The sequence below is a fragment of the Diabrotica virgifera genome, chromosome 7, assembly GCF_917563875.1.
Source record: "Diabrotica virgifera virgifera chromosome 7, PGI_DIABVI_V3a".
NCBI lineage: Eukaryota > Metazoa > Arthropoda > Insecta > Coleoptera > Chrysomelidae > Diabrotica > Diabrotica virgifera.
In genome coordinates, this window is record NC_065449.1 from 53,175,045 (window position 1) to 53,200,521 (window position 25,477).

The 25,477-nt window shown below is 31.6% G+C and overlaps 1 protein-coding gene and 1 long non-coding RNA gene across 3 annotated transcripts in view; one reads left to right on the forward strand and one right to left on the reverse strand.

Annotated features, from left to right (window-relative positions):
• LOC114334432 (transcription factor collier) overlaps positions 1 to 25,477 on the forward strand; it is a 511,411-nt gene that overhangs the window by 435,170 nt on the left and 50,764 nt on the right. For both annotated transcript variants that reach the window (XM_050656378.1, XM_050656379.1), the window contains exon 9: positions 524 to 641. In XM_050656378.1, the coding sequence (XP_050512335.1) occupies positions 524 to 641 (118 nt within the window). The remainder of the gene's footprint in view (positions 1 to 523; positions 642 to 25,477) is intronic.
• Positions 1 to 25,477, reverse strand: part of LOC126888272 (uncharacterized) — a 242,031-nt gene that overhangs the window by 184,653 nt on the left and 31,901 nt on the right. The window lies entirely within an intron of this gene.

Below are 25,477 nucleotides of genomic sequence, written 5' to 3' on the forward strand. Positions count from 1 at the left end.
GAATATGAACCTATTTCTCATTAGCTATAACTCTGCTTCTACTAGGTGTAGAGACGTTATGTATACACCATTTTTTTTAATTTTTTACAGGCTATATTTTTGCTAAGAATGTTTTTTCGACAAAATACTTACTATTTGAGTTATTTGCGAGAAACCGTCTAATAGCGTGGTTATTTTGTTGAAAAAATGAACATATTCACTGCCAAATAACTCGAAAACTATTGACTTAGTGAAAAAACTCTATAGAACAAAAGTTACTTAAAATTAGCCAGTTTATCCATTTCCTGACTTTCTTTGGACGAATATTTTTTCACACCCGAGAGGGGGTGAAAAGCACCCCCAGGGCAAAGCACATATCGGCACAATATCATTTTTTTTCTTTGATTTGTTAGCTATTTGTATGCCAAATTTCATGTCAATCCAAGCGGTTCTTTAAAATTTAGAGGTTTTGCAATATTTTACCGTTAAAGAACGGACTATATATCATTCATACCTTATTAAACTTTTATTATTTAATTTTTAGGTTGTGATATCAACGCAAGTAGCTGTAGATGGACCTCTCTTAGCCATATCTGACAATATGTTTGTACATAATAACTCAAAACACGGGAGGCGAGCGAAAAGGCTGGATCCTACTGAAGGTAAGATATCAGTATTCCTACATATTTATAAAAAAATATATATAAAATACATGTGAAGTATCTCTTTATGAAATTATTTGGAGACTAAGGAATATAAACAAAATTTAATCATAAAACAAATTTTCTAGAAGGGAATGATAACGTCGCTTTAATACAAATAGCTGCCTAAAAATGCAACAAGTAGTGTATTAAAACAATAAAAATTTGCACATTAATTTAGAAGAAGTAGAGGTTGGAATCATATTGAGAGTGATACCCGACAGTAATAAAATGTTTTAATTTATTTGTTTAAGTAAAAAATTAAGGTAAATTTTTAGTAAAAATTGAAATGACTCTCAAAAAATATCCCATACATAACTATCAAAAAAATATACTTGCAAACAAACAAAGGATGCCTTTTTTATTGTCTTGAAAAATATACCACACACAAGTAGCTTAAGAGGATGGGTACGTATTTTCGGCTGCAATGCTATTCAAATGGGGATTCATTTTTTCGAATTCTGAGAAAACTAATAAGTATTTTTAAAAAATTTAAACGCAGAATGAAAGACTACGTTATTGACGAGGGCCAAAAGTCCCTGAGAACTTCTATAATGTTTATTTTAATAAGTTACAGGGGAGAAAAACTAAGAGAAAATTTAGTGTGATATTTAATTTGAAATATCTCATTCAAAATAAACTTTTTATTTATTCTAAGGGACTTTCGGCCCTCGGTAATAATATAGTCTTTCATTCTGCGTTTAAATTTTTCAAAAATATTTATTGGTTTTTTCAGGATTTGAACAAAATTAACACAATGTCCGTGGTCATATTTCCAAATCTATCTTTATCATACAACGCACTCAGTCGAATAGAATATAGTCAGCATACTGTCAGTCAGACAGTGACAATCAGTGACAATTTTAAATATTTGACATGGCATCGGGAATATCTTGAGTTGTTGATTAATAGTACATTGTTTACCGGGTAGGAAAAGCTTAACATTCCTGGACGACTGTGAAGATTGCTAAGTCGAGGCGCAAGCCGAGTCTTAGCAACACAGAGTCCAGGAATGTGGCTTTTCCTACGAGGTAAACATACTATTTTTCCGCAAATCGTTTAAAATTCGACAGATATTGATTGATTTAAAAAAAACGCGATAATTTTATTCCCAAATAAATGGTGCTTTGAAATTCCTAATAAAATTACTTGGGTTACTATGGAAACGTATTGAGGTTGAATTGTCAAACTTGACGCTTATAAATAGAACACTAACAACTGTACGGAAATATCATTTCCTTACAGTAAGGAAATGACATTTCCTTACAGTAAGGAAGTCCTGACTTTTTCTTCAAGAAATTTTGACAGGAATGTCAAAATTTCCTGGCGATTTGCGGAAAAAATAATATTGATATATAGTGTATTTGATAAATAATTGATTTAAGACGTGAACTTAATAAAAAGTTATTTATTTTGTATTATTTGTGGAAGATCCAAACTGAGAATACATCAGGATAATCCTATTCTGTGATCCAAGTATTTTGTTGTTAAAGATGTTCAAAATTTTAAGCGTTCCATAATAACAATATATTATTAAAAAGTCACTTTAACACTTTTCCTCTTTCTTTCTAAACCAGTTTTAATTTAATCTCTCTAATTAGGCTATTGATTCTGTATTTCAGGAAGGAACTACAACGTTAACGGGGTTTTATTGTTTCATATAGTCAATGGACCTCTAATATGAAAAAAAAACGCGGAGTGCTACCATTTAAACGGATGAGTTTTGAGAAAGGGTTGAATTAGTCCCTAGGCCAGAGCGAATTAGGGTGAGTTCTATGCACTTTTGGTGCAAAGACGTCTACAGGAAAATTGTTCGAGATTAAATTTATTATCGAAGTATCCACATTTTAAAGTCAAAAAATTTTTTTTTACAAAAATACATTCAAAAGAAAAGCAAGAAAAAATCACGAACGAGAGCAATTTTGTTTTTTCCCCATAACTTTTTTTCACGGGGATGTAGGTATAGGCATTGCTCCACAGTAAAAAAAACTTCCATCTTTTCTCTTTAAAATGGCGTATGGTAGAAGTCTCTGTAGTTTATAGTTTAAAAAATATTATTTTTCAGAATTCATCACTCAGAGCGATTTTGTATTTGACATTTGACATTTGTGACATTTTCCTTGTTACTTCGCAAACATTGTTGTGTAAGTTATTTCTACGCAGCTTTAGGCATATGCAATGTTACATTTAATAGAAAGAGAAGTCAATTACCTTTAAAATGGTCTCTCGTAGAATGCTGTATAACTATTTTTAAGTATGATATGGTTTTTCAAGGTTTTATACTTTTAATAATTTTTGATATATTTTACGATTATTTTTAAATTTCTCATTATAACTTTTTTTATTGTATATTTAGGTATATACATTGTGCAATAAAAAAGCTTATGTTCCTTACTTTAAAATGGTGTATTGCAAAAAATTCTAGGACTATTTGTAAACAAGATATGTATTTTCAAAATGTGACATATACAAATGGAATAGGTCCGACTAAGTTGGAACCATATGGAAAACTTTTTTATTATTAACTTTATGAAAAAAATTTATTCTTTATAAAATGCTCTGCATAGTCTAAAATCTAAGATGCAGTCATCAGATATAAAATTTTATCAATAGTGTACGAGGTATGTTAAAAAATATGAATTTCGCTCAAGAGCAAAGTACTTTTATAATTCACAATATCGAAAAGTGTTATTAACCTTTAACTACCCGCGCATCAAGTTATGACATAACTCCACGCGTGGCGTACTTTATACGCCACAAGAAAATAGAGCGGATTTGTTTATTTTTTTTTTTTTTAAATACACTTAGTTGTTTGTTATAAACCTTATTCGGCATCAGTGAATACTTGGAGTTCCTTCTCAGTAAGCCAATTGGGATTTATAACTGGAATCATGGAATAACTTGATTCCAGGATAAATAAAATTGCTAATAAAAATTTTTTTGAGATGTGACTTTTTACAGGAGAAAAAATATTTTTTATAAAGAAACATATATTTTGTGCCATAATGACTAAAAAACAATTGAAGTATGTACTTATATTACTACTTATATTAATATAATCGTGGCGCATATTGTCCACCACCGAAAACAACAAATAATAAACTGTAAATTAGGATCTTCCCAGAACGCCGATTATAACGAAACTAAAACCAAATTGTAAAGCAAAAAATTAAATTTTTAAATATATTTGCAGTAGAATTTTTATATCTGGCGTACAAAATACGCCAGCGCGTGTAGTTAAAGGTTAAGAAAAGTTATTTGTAATTAAAAATTATATCATAATATGCAGCCATATTCTTCTAATTGAAAATAATAAAAAATTTTAGAATTTTTTTTCAAATTTTCAAATTTTGTTTAAAAACAGTCCTAAAATTTTTTGCAGTACACCATTTTGTAAAGAAAATATGTTTTTTTTATTTCACAATGCATATACTTAAATGTAAAAGAAAAAAGTCATAATGAAAAATTTAAAAATAATCATAAAAAATATCAAAAATCATTAAAAGTATAAATCCTTGTAACTTGCTTAAAAATAGTCGTACAACCATACACAATAGACCATTTTAAAGGTAATTGACTTCTCTTCCTACTAACTGTACAATTGCATATTCCTAGAAATGCGTAGAAAAAAGTAACAAATATTTGCGAAATAATGGGGAAAATGGCCCAAAAATGCTGTGAGCGGCAAATTTTGAAAAATCCAATTTGGGAAACTATAAATCCTAGAGACTTCTACCAAACGTTATTTTAAAGAGAAAGGATGGAAGTTATTTTTAGCTGAAGCAATGCCTATACCTATATCTCTGTGGAAAAAAATTGTGGGGCAAAAAACAAAATTGCTTTCTTTCGGGTTTTTTTTGCTTTATTTTGAGTATATTTTTGTAAAAAAAAATTTTTTTTTTAATTTACAATGTGATATTTTGATATCTAGTCAATTTAACCTGGAACAATTTTCCTGTAGACGTGTTTGTACCAAAAGTGCATAGAACTCACCCTAATTCACACTGTGCCTAGGGACTAATTCACCCCTTTCTCAAAAACGCACCCATTTAAATGGTAGCACTCCGCGGTTTTTCAAATTTAGAGTTACGTTGACCATATGAGACAATAAAATCCCGTTAACGTTGTAGCTCCTTTTAGCTCTCTTATTTTGAACATAATCAATAGCCTAAATGCTCGATTACAAATTATTTTTGATAAAATCGGTATCACTGCGCTAAAAACTTTCACAAGGAGAAAAAAAATAATAAGCATAGGCATTGCCTATGTTTTCTATACCCTTGTAAAGTCAAGGCAGGACGGACTACTGTAGAGTATAGAATATAAAAAGTATTACATATTGATGTGATCTTGATTATTGATATGAGATAATATTTTTATATGTCATTTAATTTAATCAATGCATTAATAATAATCTCATTAATTTACCAGATCACATATCAATATGTTTTCAATCTCAGGGCTTTTTATAAAATTAATTACTTACATACGTGGCTTCTAAGTATTTCTCAATGGTTCCTAATCGGGATAGGAAAGAAAAGAGTAAAATAATAACACATATGGGTTACAATTGTAATCAAAATATTGTTTATTTTATTTAAATGGCAATCAATGCTTAATATTTGCTATATCTTATTATTCTTAAACATAACATTTACACATGGGAATCTTATTTCCTTTTGGTTTCCAATTGAAAGTTTTTATTAACATTTAACTATTTTGATTTATTAGCAACAATTCTATTTAAGTTTGATGAAGCTTTTCTGATATTATTGATTATGTTTCTTCAATTTTAAATGTGGTATTTAATACGAAAAACCCATACATTCATGTCCAAACAAATGAGACTGACCTTTTTCTGGTGAACTGAGAATGTCTTCACACAAGACCCGTTTCCTGCTATCCTTGGCTGCAATCAAAACCTCGTCCTGGCTTCCAGTAATGTTCTCCTCTGAAACTAGCTCGTATAGCTCTCGTTTCCTGCTTCTGTCGTGATGCTGTGTTCTACCTTTTTCGAAACTGCAATCAGCTACCGGGAACTCTTGGCTCAAGGAGGTTCTTTTACTCTCAACCTGGCCTACCTCTCGTTCCACGATAGATACTCCACACTCACGGAACTACACCGGCTTTCTCACTCTCCGTACACTACCGTCTACTACTGGACTTCACTTCTCTACAGCTCAAAACATTCTGATCTCTATTTGTCATTCATTCCCCTACTTTCTAAATATCCCTTCCAGATTCACAAATCAAACTTCCACCACCAACTCTCATTCGCAGTATTCCTCAAAACCAATTTTTAATCTTTCTAAATATGCTTAATGGATTTCAAAAGAAAAATAGTTAATTCCCATTCTAAAATTACTTTCTACTAATTACAAAATTTAATGATCTATTATCTACTTCCACTAAGTCTTATTTAGCATCGGCTAATGATCGAACCTTCCGCGAACAACGATAATGACCTATTATCGATTTCACTTGAGTCTTATTTAATCACTTCTTAAAATTAAATATAACAATTTGTTGTTTACAGGTTGTTCTAAATTTATATGCCCGTGGTTGAGAAAATTGAAAATATTTTATATTAAATTGAATTTTATTTATAATTATCAAAATTTAATTTTCATATCAAATAGAAATATAACAAATCCCCGCCTTGTATTCGATAAAATTTATCTGCATTTTTAAATAAATTTTCTCGAGGCAAAACCAACTCCCTGTATATTTCCTTACTTTAATCTACGTCTTATACCCCGTCTTCTTGTATTACTCTAATTAGTCCCACCTGTAGAGTAATTGTTTCCTTATTTTCAGTGTCCTCATCCTGTGTTAGAGTGTCGGCTATTATGTTGTCTTTCCCTTTTTCCCATATCAATCTTCTGTCTTTTTCCTCAGATTTTTCACATACTTTTACCGTGTATTCTGCATCCTCGTTTTCATATGCCTCCTCTTCAAATGCCACTGTTTCGATCATATCTTTTTCGCTTTCATTTGTTAGCTTTATTTCTTCTTCTCCTGAGCTCATCTCTTCTTTTGAGGAATCCCAGTTTTCTTTTGCTTTTGATACTATCAATTTTTCTTCTTCTGGGCTCAACTCTTCTTTTGAGGAGCCACAGGTTTCATTTTCTTTTGTCTTTTTCTGACTTTTTCTCCCTTTTCTTCTTTGTCCTTGCTTCGTTGCCAAATTCATTTCCACTGTTTGTTCTTTACCTGATTCGTCCGTATTTTGTTTCTCCTGTTCCTTGTCCTGTTCTTCTTCTTTTTCTTCTGTTAGATTCATCGTATTATTTTTAAAATCTATCACTACATGTTTTTCTGCCAATTCGTCAACTCCTACTATCATGTCATGTGACATGTTTGGCATTATTACACATTGTAGTGCATACATCTTCTTACCCATTCGTACCATTACTCGTATGCCTTCATTTATAGTTGCCAATGTCCGTTTGTTTGCGCCCACTAAATTTACCCTAGGTATTTTGTAAATTAAATTTGTTAAGTTAACTTCTTCTATTAGTTTTCTGTTGACCAATGTTATTTCTGATCCAGTGCCTATCATAATTTTAATTGGTTTCTCGTTGATAAATCCATCCACAAATTTTAAATTAACTCCATTTTTCTTTTCGTTGTTTCTTGCCAATTTAATAAACTCCTTGGGGTTACAAAAGATTCCTGTTTGATTTTTGGTTTTTAGTGAGCGCCGTCGTGAAAAAAACGCCGGTTGCTCATCGTAGTTTATATTTTCGTCATAATGTCTCTCTCCGTCATATTCATCTGTCTGGGTATTATTTACTTCTCTTCTATTTTCTCTTGGTCTGTCGGATCTGTTTCGGTTTTCTCGATATCCCTGTTCATTTTGTCTACCATTATTTCTGTTTTCTTGATTTGCGAGTGTGGTGTTTCTATTCTGGTATTCTCGATTTCTGTCCTCATTCCATTGCCTATTTCTTTGTTCATAATTTCCTCTTCCGTTGTCTCTATTTTCGTTTTCCCTTCTGGGATTAAATTCTCGTCTTGTATAGTCCCTCCTATTTTGATTTCTATCTCTGTAATCCTGTGTTTCTCGGAGCCTGTAATCTTCTCGCGACCTTCTTGATTTTCTTTCTCGTAAACGTGATTCTCTTATTTGTAGGAATTGGCATAAACTATCTATGTCTTTGTAGTTTTGCAATGTGATATGGTCTTCCAGCGTTTCTTCGAAATGTCTTGCAATCAGTTCGACTAATTGTTCCGATGAGTAATTATATTGTAAATGTTTTGCGTTATAGTAAATTTGTAATGCATATGTCCTTTCTGATATACCCATCCTATCATTGTATTTCCCATTTTGCAATTCCTTGTTAATTTCCAATTGTTGGACTTTTCCCCAGAAATAATTCAAAAACTTTTGTTCAAATTGTTGCCAACTGTCAAATTCTTCTTCTTTGCAATCGAACCATAGGCTTGCTTCATATTTTAGATGATTTCTGATAGTTTCTTTTGCTGTTTCGAAATTTCCGATGTGCTGTATTTTCTTTTTCAGGCTATTTATGAACGGCACTGGGTGTAATCTTCTTACATCCCCGCCAAACCTTATCTTCACGTCATCTGTGCTATGTATAACCATTTCTCTTCTTTCTCCGACATTCTGTTGCGTCCTGTTTTCGGTGACTTGTTTTTCTATTTCTGTGATTCTTTTTTCCACTTCTTCTCTGTCTACTTGAATAGCATTTTCTAACTTATTTTCCAAATTTTCTAGTTCCTTTTTCTGGCCATTCGTTAACTCCTCCATTTTGTTTTGAATTATCATTTCTTGTTCTTTCATGTGGTCCTTCATTCTAATTTCTTGTTCTTGCATGTGATCTTTAATTTTCATTTCTTGCTGTTCTATCTCGTTTTTCATTGTTGTCAAACATCCTTTTATTTCCTTTTCATACTTTTCTATGCGTTCCTCTATTTTCTTATTGTTCTCTTCTATTGCTTGTTTTGTTTCCTTTTGATTGTCATCCATTTTTTGATCCACTTTATCCATTTTCTTTGATGTTTCTTCCTGATTTTTATCCATTGTCCTTTTTGCTTCATCCATTGCTAGTTTTGTTTCCTCCTGATTTTTATCCATTGTCCTTTTTGCTTCATCCATTTTTTGTGACTGGAGTTGCATCAGTTGTAATAGTTTATCTATTCCTGATAATTCTTGCTGTTCTGATGCCATGATTGTCTTGTCTAAAATATCTTCTTGGTCTGAATGTTCTTTTTGTTTTTTGTTGTCCTTGCTTTGGCTTCTTGTCACAGACATTTGTTTTCAAGAAGTATTGTCCCCGCCAAATATGAAATTTTACTAGTATGTTACCAAGACGACTTTTTCTCACCCAAATATTATAAATTGTCAATAAATATATCAAATGTAAATATCGTAAAAATAAAATATTAAATCAGTTATGTAAAATTTGTACCTAAAGAGATCTAAAATTTTATGTTATCAAATGTAAGTATCTCACTTTTTACCACAGGCATATAAATTTTCAAATACCGGCTTTACTCTTTCTATCCTTCAAATTTGCCACTAGAAATACTTTACAATGCTTTCCACGTTGGACGACAGTTGATGTGATCTTGATTATTGATATGAGATAATATTTTTATATGTCATTTAATTTAATCAATGCATTAATAATAATCTAATTAATTTACCAGATCACATATCAATATGTTTTCAATCTCAGGGCTTTTTATAAAATTAATTACTTACATACGTGGCTTCTAAGTATTTCTCAATGGTTCCTAATCGGGATAGGAAAGAAAAGAGTAAAATAATAACACATATGGGTTACAATTGTAATCAAAATATTGTTTATTTTATTTAAATGGCAATCAATGCTTAATATTTGCTATATCTTATTATTCTTAAACATAACATTTACACATGGGAATCTTATTTCCTTTTGGTTTCCAATTGAAAGTTTTTATTAACATTTAACTATTTTGATTTATTAGCAACAATTCTATTTAAGTTTGATGAAGCTTTTCTGATATTATTGATTATGTTTCTTCAATTTTAAATGTGGTATTTAATACGAAAAACCCATACATTCATGTCCAAACAAATGAGACTGACCTTTTTCTGGTGAACTGAGAATGTCTTCACACAAGACCCGTTTCCTGCTATCCTTGGCTGCAATCAAAACCTCGTCCTGGCTTCCAGTAATGTTCTCCTCTGAAACTAGCTCGTATAGCTCTCGTTTCCTGCTTCTGTCGTGATGCTGTGTTCTACCTTTTTCGAAACTGCAATCAGCTACCGGGAACTCTTGGCTCAAGGAGGTTCTTTTACTCTCAACCTGGCCTACCTCTCGTTCCACGATAGATACTCCACACTCACGGAACTACACCGGCTTTCTCACTCTCCGTACACTACCGTCTACTACTGGACTTCACTTCTCGACAGCTCAAAACATTCTGATCTCTATTTGTCATTCATTCCCCTACTTTCTAAATATCCCTTCCAGATTCACAAATCAAACTTCCACCACCAACTCTCATTCGCAGTATTCCTCAAAACCAATTTTTAATCTTTCTAAATATGCTTAATGGATTTCAAAAGAAAAATAGTTAATTCCCATTCTAAAATTACTTTCTACTAATTACAAAATTTAATGATCTATTATCTACTTCCACTAAATCTTATTTAGCATCGGCTAATGATCGAACCTTCCGCGAACAACGATAATGACCTATTATCGATTTCACTTGAGTCTTATTTAATCACTTCTTAAAATTAAATATAACAATTTGTTGTATACAGGTTGTTCTAAATTTATATGCCCGTGGTTGAGAAAATTGAAAATATTTTATATTAAATTGAATTTTATTTATAATTATCAAAATTTAATTTTCATATCAAATAGAAATATAACAATATATATTGGCAAATATGTAGTACGATATTTAATCATATTCCATTACATGAGATATATATGATTAGATATTATAAATTCCAAAGAACTGTAGTTTTCAGTAGTAATTGCACAAGAGCTCTGAAATTATTGAATTTCTCCCGAGTGACACTTTGACAGTTTTAATTTCACGAGCCGAAGGCGAGTGAAAGTATGTCAAAGTGTCACGAGAGCAAAAATTCTATATGAATTTCAGAGGTCGAGTGCGATTATTTCATGAATAAAACTGTTCAAAACCAAAATTTTATTGTAATTTATTTATGTAAGTACCATTAAACACACAGTTTTTATAAATATTTGACGATTGAAAGTCATCACTTTTATAATTTTTAAAACATTAATTGCCATTAATGTCACTGAATGTATTTTTTCGTAGCAACGAAGGGCATCTGACGTAATATACTTAACGACGGGAGATTATCAAAAATTATCGATTTAATTCAGATTTCTGTAGCTTTCTATTGGTCAGAATCTCCTATGAATGAAATAATCATAGAAACCATTTTTTGCTAGAATCTCATTGTATAAAATCTTTTCCACAGCATTTTGTTTAGTGAGTATGATCTTGTGCTCACAATAAAATGAAAATATATTAGGATATTATAAAAAAAAAATAATAAAATTTTGACGTCATTTTTACGGTACATTCCATGTCAAATCACTCAGGCAAAAAATTTTGGATATCTGATTTGTCTGAAAATTGGTATATAGCTTCTGTGGGACGTAAATTTAAGATATTTAAGGTCAAAAAATCTTCTTCTTTTTTTCTCAAAATGTTATTTTATGCGATTTTACAGTGATTTGGTGTTTATTTAAACAAATTTGCATTTTCTGTTGTAAAGTATCAATGAAAAACATAATATTTTAATAGAAAGGACTCAAAAATGTCATTATATGGCATTATAACAAGTTATTTTGAATAAAAACAAGTTTTTGATCAAATTTAATAGTGTAAAAAACGTTAAAATACCGTTTTTTACATTTTCCTCCATTCCCAAAATACATCATCATCGATTTGGCTGAAAATTTGCCCACAGATAGCCAAAAGATAGGACTTTAAGTGGTTAGAAGGATTTGAATTATATTACAATACCAAAAAAGTTACATGCAGTAATATCAGACCCAAAAGTATATATTAGTCCAGTCGGGATAGCATTTGACCTTGAATGCTGAGATGGCCAAAATTTTATTTTTCTGATCTTTAGGGGAGTCAATAGTAGCCTAGATTTAAAATCTCGAATGAATTCCTCCGTTACGTTAGCCGCCATCTTGATTTTAAAGGAGAACCTGTTTTGCTCAATATCTCCGCCATTTTTAACTTTTCGACAAAAATGGTAGGAACTGAAATTTTTCCAAATAAATCGTATTTACAATTATTACAATTTCTTTTTAACAATTTTTGTGGTGAGGTCGATATTTTCGAGTTAATTTTACTTATAGTAGACGCCTATATTTTTGACTATATTATTGCATGTAACTTTTTTGGTATTGTAATATAATTCAAATCCTTTTCACCACTTAAAGTCCTATGTTTTGTCTATCTGTGGGCAAATTTTCAGCCAAATCGATTATGATGTATTTTGGGAATGGAGAAAAACGTAAAAACGGTATTTTAACGTTTTCTACACTATAAAATTTGATCAAAAGCTTGTTTTGGATCAAAGTAACTTGTTATAATGCCATATAATGACACTCTTGAGTCTCTTCTATTAAAATATTATGTTTTTCATTGATACTTTACGATAGAAAATGCAAATTTGTATAAATAAACACCAAATCACTGTAAAATCGCATAAAATAACATTTTGAAAAAAAAGAAGAAGAAGATTTTTTGACCTTAAATATCTTATTTTTACGTCCCGCAGAAGCTATATACCAATTTTCAGACAAATCGGAGGTCCAAAATTTTTTTTGCTCCAAAATTGAGTGATTTGAAATGGAATGACCCTTACACAAAAATTAAAAACTTTTTTTTGTTTAGATCTATACTAAAGATTTCATTTAGAGAATACTTTTGAATCTTATAATCAACAAATACATTTCTGAAATTGAACCATTTGTTTTTCCTTAACTAATATTAAACCAAAACAAGAAATATTGGTTTTTAATTTTAATGCAATTAGTAATTAAGTCTTCGATATTTTTACATAGAAAAATGAAAATATCTGACAGGTTATGAACACTATGTGTTTTAAGTTTCCAAAATGAATTTTTTGCCATATTTATATTTATTTATTGCTAAAGCAATTATTTAACTGAGTGAAAAATAATTTCGACCACACGATCCAGTAATCTGTTAAGCGAGGTACAGTAGTACCAAGAACCGCTAGTAGTACCTAGGGCCGCTAGGAGAACATTCCAATAATGCGTCGCAGATTACTTTACTAAAACGTGGTCATTTTGTAATCTAAAACCGAGTAAGGTATAACAAAAAGAAAATAATCGTTTTCGTTTTGATTCAATTCGAGTCTCTTGCCATCCTCTGACACCGGATGTTTCGGAATCTATTCCTTGTCAAAGAGACTTTACAAGAAGACTAAATTGAACCATAACGAAACGAAGAAGAACTGCAGATATTAAAATATTTGCAGCGGAGTGTGGTTAGACTGTCCTCTAACGGGGAATGATGAAATGAGTGAAAAATAATTTCGACCACGAATCAAGTAATCTGTTAACCGAGGCACACAGTACCAAGCGGCGCCGCTAGGAGAACACTCCAATAATGCGTCGCAGATTACTTTACTGAAACGTGGTCATTTTGTAATCTAAAACCGAGTAAGAGTAAGGTATAACAAAAAGAAAATAATCGTTTTCGTTTTGATTCAATTCGAGTCTCTTGCCATCCTCTGACACCGGATGTTTCGGAATCTATTCCTTGTCAAAGAGGCTTTACAAAAAGACTGAATTAAACCATAACGAAACGAAGAAGAACTGCAAATAATAAAATATTTGCAGCGGAGTGTGGTTAGACTGTCCTCTAACGGGGAATGATGAAATGAGTGAAAAATAATTTCGACCACGAGTCCAGTAATCTAATTGTTTAACTGTTGACTTGGAACTCCATATATTTTGGCTCGAAAAAATTATCTAGATGAATAGAGTATCTACTTACTTATTTATGTCTTTACATATTATATTCTAATCAAGTATATTCAAATGGGAAATAAGCCACAATTTTATCTAAAAATGAGAAAAATCAAAGAGGCGGCTCTAATTATGTTAAATGAAACCAATTGTGTCGCAAATTCCTCGGTAGAATGCAGTAGGATGTGGTTACCCATATTAAAGGAAGAAGTCAATAGAAAGAAAATACCACAATTAGTAAATCAGTAACATATCGAGTTAGTACATATTTAGTATTTTAGTATTAGTGGGTTTAGTATTTGTGGGTATAGGTGGGTTCATTGCATCGCGATGTTTTGCCTTAAAAGAGGCAGAATGTTTATATTCCCTTCAGAGTTGTGACTGCATAATCTTCACTGATGATGCATAAGGATGCTGAAATAGTTGCTATATGGAGATGGTAGTCCAACTCTGAATCGAATATAAACAAAACCTGCCTTGAACCCTTTTTAATCTTTTTCATTTTACTCAGTTTTTGAGTATTTAGAAACTGTCTTTCGGTCCTTTTCCTAGACGAAGAGAAGGTAAATGCGTGGCCTAAGTGTCCTCTATTTGCTTTCTCCTATTTTTGTCGTCTCTACGTGATTATATATTGTAAAATCCGGAGATATGGGATGCAGCCAGAAAGCAGTTTATTAACGAAAAGTCTTAGATTTAAAATATTGTTTATTATATTTTTATTTCAATTATTCTAATTGTTTAAAAAGTAGTAAACTTTGTATCTGGGGCTTTTCGTTGTTTTCCTCGTAATACGAGAGATGTCGCTGATTTGCGTCTCAAAAGGTGGGTTCATTGCATCGCGATGTTTTGCCTTAAAAGAGGCAGAATGTTTATATTCCCTTCAGAGTTGTGACTGCATAATCTTCACTGATGATGCATAAGAATGCTGAAATAGTTGCTATATGGAGATGGTAGTCCAACTCTGAATCGAATATAAACAAAACCTGCCTTGAACCCTTTTTAATCTTTTTCATTTTACTCAGTTTTTGAGTATTTAGAAACTGTCTTTCGGTCCTTTTCCTAGACGAAGAGAAGGTAAATGCGTGGCCTAAGTGTCCTCTATTTGCTTTCTCCTATTTTTGTCGTCTCTACGTGATTATATATTGTAAAATCCGTGAATAATTATTTCAATTATTCTAATTGTTTAAAAAGTAGTAAACTTTGTATCTGGGGCTTTTCGTTGTTTTCCTCGTAATATGAGAGATGTCGCTGATTTGCGTCTCAAAAGGTTGGTTCATTGCATCGCGATGTTTTGCCTTAAAAGAGGCAGAATGTTTATATTCCCTTCAGAGTTGTGACTGCATAATCTTCACTGATGATGCATAAGGATGCTGAAATAGTTGCTATATGGAGATGGTAGTCCAACTCTGAATCGAATATAAACAAAACCTGCCTTGAACCCTTTTTAATCTATTTTAGTATTATTTAAAATTTAAAATATCAAGTCAGAGTTTGGTATTAGTTTTGAGAGTAAACTAAATGTAAACCCAAATACTTACGATGTCAGGATAGTATCACGAGGTTTTTCCTGGTTTTCCCTCGTGATTTACTATGAAATCTCTAACGCGAGAATTTCAGTGCCACCGTTGCATTTGGTTGTCTTTTTAAAGACAGATCACATGCTATGATTTTTTGTGACGGATATTCTTGAGTTGGGATTGATTTCATGTAATCGAATGAACTATCTTTTAGTAAAGTCGTCCCAGGAACGCAGCTCATCAATATTGGCAATATCATTTTAAAGTCGTCTACTTTAAAATGTATAATACGTGTCTGAATTGCCAATATAAATGAGTCAGATTAAATAAATTATTAGAAGAATTTTTTACTAAGCAACAACATTTTTGTTTATTTAGTATTATTTTGTATTTTGACAACGACACCCGACTTGGGCGTCGAAACATTAATAAAATCATTTTTAGATAAAATTGTGGCTTATTTCCCATTTGAATATACTTGATTATAAAAATGCCACAAGAAAATAGCTTCAGAACAACATATTATATTCTGTTTGCCATTTACATCATCCCAACCGCCATTTCTTCTTGTCGTATATGTCTTCCTCAGTGAGGTCTCTTTTTTCTATTGTTGTTTTCATTAGTCAGCTCCACTGTAATCTAGGATCTTCTCTTTTCCTCCTTCAATTTTATTTCCATTTCCAAGTTCTCAACGGTATTCTTGTTCCGTCCATCGTTCGCGTATATCTATGCCAGAGTAATTTTCGTTTCTCTCATTTCGTCTTTTACTGTCTCCTCCACATTCATTACTTTTCTAATTCGTTCATTTCTTACGTTGTTTATTAGTACTAATTTGCATTTTTTTTCTCCAAAACATAATTTTCATTTCATTTATTCTGTTTTCCATTCTTTTATTTGTCACCCGTCTATGAACTATACAGTAAGAAGCTTTTCATTATTGTCTTAAATATTTGGTCTTGATTTTCGCTTATTTTGTGTTATAATCTTCTTTTCCTTATTTTATGTATTATATTCGTTTTTCTGATCGTATATGTGTTTAAGTTACCTCCAAATATTCATATCCATTTGGTTCTGAGCCTTAGCAATAAGGCAAAATATACCACCTTCGAGGTAGTTAAAGAATTTAAATATCTAGGACCAATAATCACCCACGACAATAAAGTAGAACGAGAAGTTGAAACGAAATGAGCGCAGCTGCTATATGGGGTAGTCATTAGGGTGGTGCGAAAAAAGTGAAGTTGACAATCCAGTATCGCTATAGTGCGGAAAAGTTGCGATTGGTAATTACAAGAAAAACAAAACAAAAATGATTCAAATCGGACTTTATCTTCCGATCCCGCAACGGGCCTAAAAATTATGAAAAAATGAAATTTTACCTTTGTTTCGGAAATTTTTATTTATTCTCCCTCTACATTTTGTTTATCGCTATAGTAAAATTTATTTACAGTTTGCATGGTTGAGTAATAAAAACAATAGTTTTACGCATTTAACGAATATCTTCCGATCCCGCAAGGTCAATCAAAATCTCTAAAAATTTGAAATTGTTGATGATTTTGATAAATTAAAAAACATTTAGTTATCTCATTTTTCTGTTACATTGTGAAGCTCTTTGCTTGTTTTGATATTGAATAATAATATTTAAACGACCCAGAAATCACAACGAGAAGGTGCTTGCACTTTTTACTCCACCCACACCCTTCTCTCCATACAACCTATGAGTGTGTTTTTTACATTATTTACATAGTAAATAATGTAAAATTTTGATTTGGTGGCACGAATTTTGATTTGATGGTAAACTCTGGTAGCATGGACCTTGATTTAAGTGTTGCCTTGATGAATCCATCTCTTGATTGGGTCCCACATACATTAGACTATACTTCCGTGACCAACTCTACGTACTGCTAGACAGCTTGCGTATGGCAGGGATGGTTTTGTACATTCCAGTCTGGCATGTTGCCTGATATAATGTAGGAACTTATATCTTCATTTGAAACGCTTCGAAGAACTGATGGAGAAGATAGTTTTGCAACATTCCAATCTAATATTTCAGTGTAGTCCTGTGCTTCAAAATTTAAAGTAGGAGGGATGAAATTTCTAATACGTTTGACCTTGGCTTTAGTCTATCCGGCTTTTAACACTCTCCTTAGCCCTAGCTCTCTAATATGTTTCCTTTCTCCCTACTTCTTGAAATTTTGAAGCACGGGACTAAACTGAAATAATAGACTGGAATATAATGTTGCAAAACTATTGCAGACTGTTGCAAAACTATCTTCTCCACCACTTCTTCGAAGTGTCAAATAAAGATATAAGTTCTTGCATTACATCGGGCGACATACCTGACTGGAATGTACAAAACTATCCCTGACACACGCAAGCTGATGAGCGGTGCCTAAAGTTGGTCACGGAAGCATCGTCTAATGTAGGGGAGGCCAACCCGTCGATCGCGACCCCTAGGTCAGTCGATCGATGGCAAGAAAAAGTTATCTACCTACCTACCTATTGCCGTCCCAAATATTACGAAAATTCCTAGTCATTAGATCGCAGAGAATTAGAAAGGCAGACAGTGGATCTCGAGTCCGATTAAGTTGGTCATCCCTGGTCTAATGTAGGTATGTGGGCCCCAATCAAGAGATGGATTGATAAGGGCAACACTTAAATCAAGGTCCATGCTGCCAGATTGTACCACCAAATCACAATACAAAGTTGACGTTTAAATGCTGGATACAAACATGAAAAAAAATTTACTATGTAAATAATGTAAAAAATCACACTCATTGGTTGATTGGAAAGAAGGGTGTGTGTGGAGTTAGAAGTGCAACCACCTCCTCGTTGTGAGTTCTGAGTTGTTTAAGTATTGTCATACAATATATACACAAGTGAAAAACTTCACAATGTAGGAGAAAAATGAGATAACTAAATTTTTTTAATACATCAAAATCATCGAAAATTTCAATTTTTATAGATTTTGATTGACCTTGCGGGATCGGAAGATATTCGTTAGATGCGTAAAACTATTGTTTTATTACTCAATCATTTAAACTGTAAATAAATTTTAGTATAGCGATAAATAAAACGTACATGGAGGATAAATAAAAATTTCCGAGAAAAAGGTAAAATTTCATTTTTTTTTTCCGATTAAAAAGTCCGATTTTAATAATGTTTGTTTAGTTTTTCTTGTAATTAGCAATCGCAACTTTTCCGCACTATAGCGATACGGGATTATCAACTTGACTTTTTTCGTACCAGCCTACTAGTCATTAGATGCATTCTAAATGTGGCTAAAATTACAATAATTACATCAAAGATTCTTTGGATACAGTGAAATCCATCTAACATTTCCGAAGACAGTTAAAATAAGAAAAACATCATACCTGGGGACATACTTCGAAATGATAAATACTCTCTTTTATACACAATTATGGAAGGACGAATATATGGGAGAAAATGCGTAGGAATGAAAAGAATTCTTTCTTCTGAAAAGAATTAACTTCACTGGTATAATTTGTATACAGTTGCTTTAACAACATCTTTACTAACGAACAACTACAGAATAAACAAAAATGCGAAGAAATCATTAGGCAAGATTATACTTAAATATTTCGTACATTTCGTATTTTTATCCACTCGTAGCTCAAAATATAGTTAAGCAAATCCTATTTTAACTAAAATTACATAATATACAGGGTGGTTCATCTTATCCGCCTCGGTCTCTGTACGGAAAACCACTTAATATTTAAAAGAAATTTCTTCACAGAAATATACAGGGCCTATAATACTACAATCTAAAAATAATGTGAATTATACAGGGTGCTCCAAAAAAGAGTGGTATATCAAAGTTATATTTTTTCTTATGGAATGCCCTATATCTGATGACATTATTGAATTGACCTTAAAAAATAAACTATACTTTCATACAGATTCCCTATACTTAAATACAGGGTGTTTTAATTAATTTCGATTTTTCTAAAAATATGAGGTTTTAGAAAAAAATAAATATCTACGAATCTAAGAATCAGTAACAAATTCTTTCTTGGATCTTAATAATAGACTATTTAGCATACTTTAACAGATGCTTATTGCAACAAAGTTTCTTACAGGGTGGTCAAAATATGAGATTGTTCTATTAACAAATTCAAACTGTAATAACTTACTTATTTTAAATGGAACACCCTGTATCTTACTAGTCTATCGCGTAGAAAATTTACTTAGATTTCAATTTGTATTAGGGTTTCCTATGCCTATCTTTTTACAGGGTGGTCAAAATATTAGATTGTTCTATTAACAAATTCAAGCTGTAATAACTTACTTATTTTAAATGGAATAACCTGTATCTTACTAGTCTATCGCGTAGAAAATTTATTTAGCTTTTAATTCTTGTTAGGGTTTCCTATACCTATCTCCCTTCATTTTTTAAATATTAAAGATTTCCTAATTTGTAAGCTCTAAAAATTAGAATTAAGTACCTATGTCGTGGTTATGTACAACACACCACCAACACCGGCAATATACTTAGACAAGATACTGTCATTAATAAAATTTTCATTGTTATCATGTAATCACACAGAGTGTTGTATTATTTTAGTTGATTTTGGCCTGCATGTGACATTGAATATTTTTATATTAAACTGCATACCCCATATTAGATGCCGTATTCTGGAAGATATTTAAATTATATTTCATTCCGTATCAGTAATTTCCATATCTTAAACCGACGGTTATTAAGTAAATTTAAGAACACCACTTTTTGTTTGAATCTTTGAATCGCAATTACAAACAATTAAATGCAATTGCCACTATGACGAAAACGAGCCTATTGTACAAAAATATGTAAAAATGGGTGTTTACAGAATAACATGGGAATTTATATTTACAGAATAACATGTGTATTGAGAATGTTTACATGGAATTGAAGAGATTTTAAATATCTTCCATTATAAAGAATAGAACATCGAGTATGTCATTTAAAATAGGAACACTCTGTGTGATTAAATGATAAAAATGTGAATTTTATTAACGAAAGTATCTTGACTAAGATATTTAAGTATATTGCCGGTGTTGGTGATGTGTTGTACATAACCACGACATAGGTATTTAATTCTAATTTTTAAAGCTTACAAAATAGGAAATCTTTAAATATTTGAAAAATGAAGGGAGATAGGTATAGGAAACCCTAATAAGAATTAAAAGCTAAGAAAATTTCTAACCGATAGACTAGTAAGATACAGGGTGTTCCATTTAAAATAAGTAAGTTATTACAGCTTTAATTTGTTAATAGAACAATCTAATATTTTGACCACCCTGTAAAAAGATAGGTATAGGAAACCCTAATATAAATTGAAAGCTAAGTAAATTTTCTACTCGATAGACTAGTAAGATACAGGGTGTTCCATTTAAAATAAGTAATTTATTACAGCTTGAATTTCGTAATAGATCAATCTCATATTTTGACCACCCTGTAGGAAATTTTGTTGCAGTAAGCATCTGTTTAAGTATGCTAAATAGTCTATTATTAAGATCCAAGAGTAAATTTGTTACTGATTCTTAAATTCGTAGATATTTATTTTTTCTAAAACCTTACATTTTCATAAAAATCGAAATAAAACAAAACACCGTGCATTTAGGTATAGGGAACCCTTATGAAAGTATCGCTTATTTTTTAACGTCAATTCAGTAATGGCATCAGATATAGGGCATTCCATAAGAAAAAATATAACTTTGATATACCACTCTTTTTTGGAGCACCTTGTATAATTCACATTATTTTTAGATTGTAGTATTAAAGGCCCTGTATATTTCTGTGAAGAAATTTTTTTTAAATATCAAGTGGTTTTCCGTATAGAGACCGAGGCGAATAAGATGAACCACCCTGTATAACATAATTTTAGGTAGGTTATTGGTAACAGTTTTTACAGCTTTATTTAAGACAATATAGTTATATCAAGTAAATGGATTAATTAAACTAACTACAGTAATGTTTATGGATATTGATTGTAATACAGTTTGTTTAGTTCAGAGAAATAAGGAAAAAAAATATCGTGTTGGTGACACATCCCCCTCCAGGCTGAAACCAAATTTTTCGAGTAATATGGTCATCTATAATAATAACCTATATGTTTCCTGCAGCCGATTTTGATGATATACATAGTTATAAACAAATGAAGATCAAAAAACGGTAAATTTTCGCTTTTTTCGTCTCTTACTAAAAAATTGGGCATTTTAAACAAATTTGAGAGTAATAAACTCATAAACCGTATAAAAAACTTCAATATGGCGTTCGCTGAATATGTCTATCCTTATTGGTTACTTAGAAAATTGCCAAATAAATCATAAATTTTGAGTTCTTATAAATATTCATAACTTATGTAAAAATTAACTTAGAACCTTCTTATTACATGGAATGCTGAGACTTATGGTGCTTAAATTATACCCTAAATTCCAAAGCAATTAGTTAAATAGTTTAAAAGTTATTTAATTTGTTTATCCAAAATTAATTTTTTTTGCAACACTGTAAGTCAGAAAATGATGAAGTTACAGTAATATTTTGGATAGTTTATGAAAGAAGAAAATTTACAGTTTTAATTTAATTTAAAAAAAATGACAAAAAATAATTATAGATATTGCAAAATAATTTTGCAAAAACATGTGAATTAAAAAAATGGGGGGGCTAACTTTGTCCCTAAATGTCCTAGAACAGTTGTTTTTCTTTCTAAATATGTATAAAAATTCAGTCTTTCTAAATATGAAAAAATAATTTTTCTACGGGTAACGGTTAAAAAGTTATTCTAATTGTTTATAAATAAGCAAAAAATGGACATGTTTTTGCAAAATAATTTTACACTGTTTAAAATTATTTTTTGTCATTTATTTTTAATTAAGGTAATAGTATAAATGTTCTTCTTTCATAAACTGTCCGAAGTATTATTGTAACCTCATAATTTTTTGGCTTATAGTGTTGCAAAAAAAATGAATTTGGGAAAAATAAATTAAATAACTTTTAAACTATTTGACCAATTGCTTTGAAATTTAAAATATAATTTAAGTACAAGAAGTCTCGGCATTCCGTGTAATAAGAAGATTCTAAGTTAATTTTTACCTAAGTTACGAATATTTATAAAAACTCAATATTTATGATTTATTTTGCAATTTTCTAAGCAACCAATAAGGTTGGACATATTTAGCGAATGCCATATTGAAGTTTTTTATACGATTTATGAGTTTCTTACTCTCAAATTTGTTTAAAGTGCTTAACTTTTTGGTTATAGACGAAAAAAGCGATAATTTACCGTTTTTCGATCTTCATTTGTTTATAACTATGTATATCATCAAAATCGGCTGCAGGAAACATATAGGTTAATAATATAGATGTCCATACTACTCAAAAAATTTGGTTTCGGCCTGGAGGGGGATGTGTCACGAGAAAAACCTTATTTCTCTGGACTAGTTGTACGATTATAAATTTCCACAAAACTTGTTAGTTCCTTGTAAGTAAAACGACTTCTAACAAGAAACGTAAATTTAAATCCGAAAGTGTCTACTTTTCCTTTTCCACTTCCACTACCTTTGACATTTTCACTTCTTCCTCCAGTGAACTGGATCGCGAACCAATTTTGCAAAGTTTTGGGATCGCGACTCGGGTCCTGCATACAAACGAGAACTTTTCTCCTGGCCGGCGTTGTCAAACCTACCAATAAATAGGCGGTATAAACGTTTTAATTTTATCGACGAAAAAACTGGAGTGTGTGAAATTAACTGAGTTGCTTTCTTTGTTGCGTCATGGTCATTTCAAATCGCATAAAGTTACTATAAAAATGGAAACAAAATGTCAAGAGTTAATTTGTAAATTTTATTATATTGTAGATACAAACCTATTTATTGTAATTATAATTAGACAGTTTATAGCGCTATCTATCCACAAGTTTTTCTTTAGACAACTTCATAATTACAATATTATATATATATAATCGGTTTAAAACGTCCTCCGACGTCTTCCGATGCCCAATCTCCATGCATCTCTATCTTCCCAAAGGTCTTCGTCTAAACCTCTCTCTCGGATCTCTCTGTCTATTCCTTCTCTCCAGCTCTTTCTGGGTCGGCCTCTTTTTCTCTTTCCATGTGGTGACCAATCTAGAATCTGTTTTGGTAGACGGTGTTCTGGCATTCTCTGCACATGTCCATACCACTTTAGTTGTTGTACTCTTATATCTTCGACAATCGTATGTGTGACTCCCATAATCTCTCGTATACGTTCGTTATTAATTCTTTCGAGTTTTAATTTTCCTGCGGCACGTCTCCAGTAGTCCATCTCCGTGACTTGTAGTGTTCTTTCCGTAGTTGTCTTTAACTGCCACACGTCACTTCCATACATTACTATGCTCTTTATAATAGTGTTGTATATCCGATGTTTATTTTTTTTGGATATATGTTGAACACAAATAATACTATTTAGTTGAGATATGGCCCTTCTACCTTGAGTGTTTCGTTTTTTTATAGCCTGATCTGATTTTGCCGTCGTCCGTGATTTCTACTCCTAAATAAGAATATTTATTGTCGTACTTAATGTGTTGTCCGTCGTTTAAAACTAGATTCTGTTCGTTGCCACCGGTGTTCATGTACATTGTTTTCTCTATGTTAACTTCTAATCCCCATTTTTTGTACTCTTCGATTAATTTCCGAGTCATGTATTCCAGATCGTCATATTCGTTGGCAATCACAATTTGATCATCAGTAAAACATAGAGTGTACAGGTTGTTATTATTTAATTGTATACCCATGCCGCTGCACTTCCGCTTCCAAAGTTTTAATGCTTGTTCCAGATATATTTTGAAAAGTGTCGGCGATAGGCAGCATCCCTGCTTCAGTCCTTTGTCTACTACAAAACCTTTGGAAACATTCGTTCCTATTTTAATTTTGGCCTTGGCGTTATCATATAGTTTTTCCACTGCTGTTATGAGATTTGAGTTGATGTTCGTTTGTCTTAGAGTGTTCCATAACTTGTTTTGGGGGCTGCTATCGTAGGCCTTTTTTAGATCAACAAACAAAAAGTGGACTTCTTGATCTACAGCAACCTTTTTTTCTATAAGTTGAGTGATACAAAAAAGGTGGTCTATGGTCGATCTACCAGCTCTAAAACCCGCCTGTTCTTCTGCCTCCATATCAGTGTATTCTCTTTCTATTCTATTTTTGATCATTTTCCCATAGATTTTACTAATGGTACTAGTAACTGCTATTCCACGATAATTGTCGCAGTTTTGTTTGTTTCCTTTTTTATGTAAAGTTGAAATGGTAGAGGTTTTAAATTCAGCTGGAACCTCTACTTTGTTTATGCAGTTTTGAAAGAGTATTGTGAGGTGTTCATATAGTTTTTCAGTTCCATATTTTATTAGTTCTGAGGGTATATTGCCAGGTCCGGGTGCTTTTTTGTTTTTGAGTGAAGTACAGATATCTTTTACTTCCTTTTTCGTGATTCTTATAGGAGATGCTTCGACGCGTATGTTTTGGTTATTTTCTTTTATTTTGAATTCCCTTCGATCTTCTTGTAACAGTTTACTGAAGTACATGTCCCATGTTTCTAACGAAATTGGTGAGATTAAATCTTTTTTCTTGTCGTTGGTCCTAAGAGATTTAATAAGTTTCCAGCTTTCTATACTTCTGGTTCCTCCTATATACGTATTTATTTTGTGACAGTTTTGATCCCAGGATTCATTCTTTTTCTGTCTTATCATTTGTCTTACCTTTGCTTGATGGTTTTTGTAATTAGACCAATTGGTATCTGTTTTTGCACTTAAATAGTGTTCATACTTTTGTTTCTTTTGTTTTATCGCTGTGTCTGTTTCTTCATCCCACCAGTATGGAGTATTTTTGTTTTTCTTTTCGTAATATCCAAGGGCTTCTTTTGCTGCAGAGTGAATACTTTTTTTAATGTAATTGTAGTGGTCTTCGATGTTATTGAAATTTATGTTTGCAAGCTTCTCGTTCAGTCTGTTTTGATACAATATTTTTACACTATCTTGTTCAAGGCTTATTATAAGATTATATCTTACATCTTCTGCCATCTCTGAGCGAACTACTGGTTGTTCCTTCTGGCATCTTCTTAAAAACATTATTCTTACTTTTAAGAAATGGTGATCGCTTCCACAAACTGCACCTCGATAAGCTTTTACGTCGTAGATTTTAAGATGTGATCTTTGGCGTACAATCAAGTAATTTATTATAGATTTTACATTCCTTGTTCTCTGTCCCCAGGTGTATTTATGTACTTCTCGAT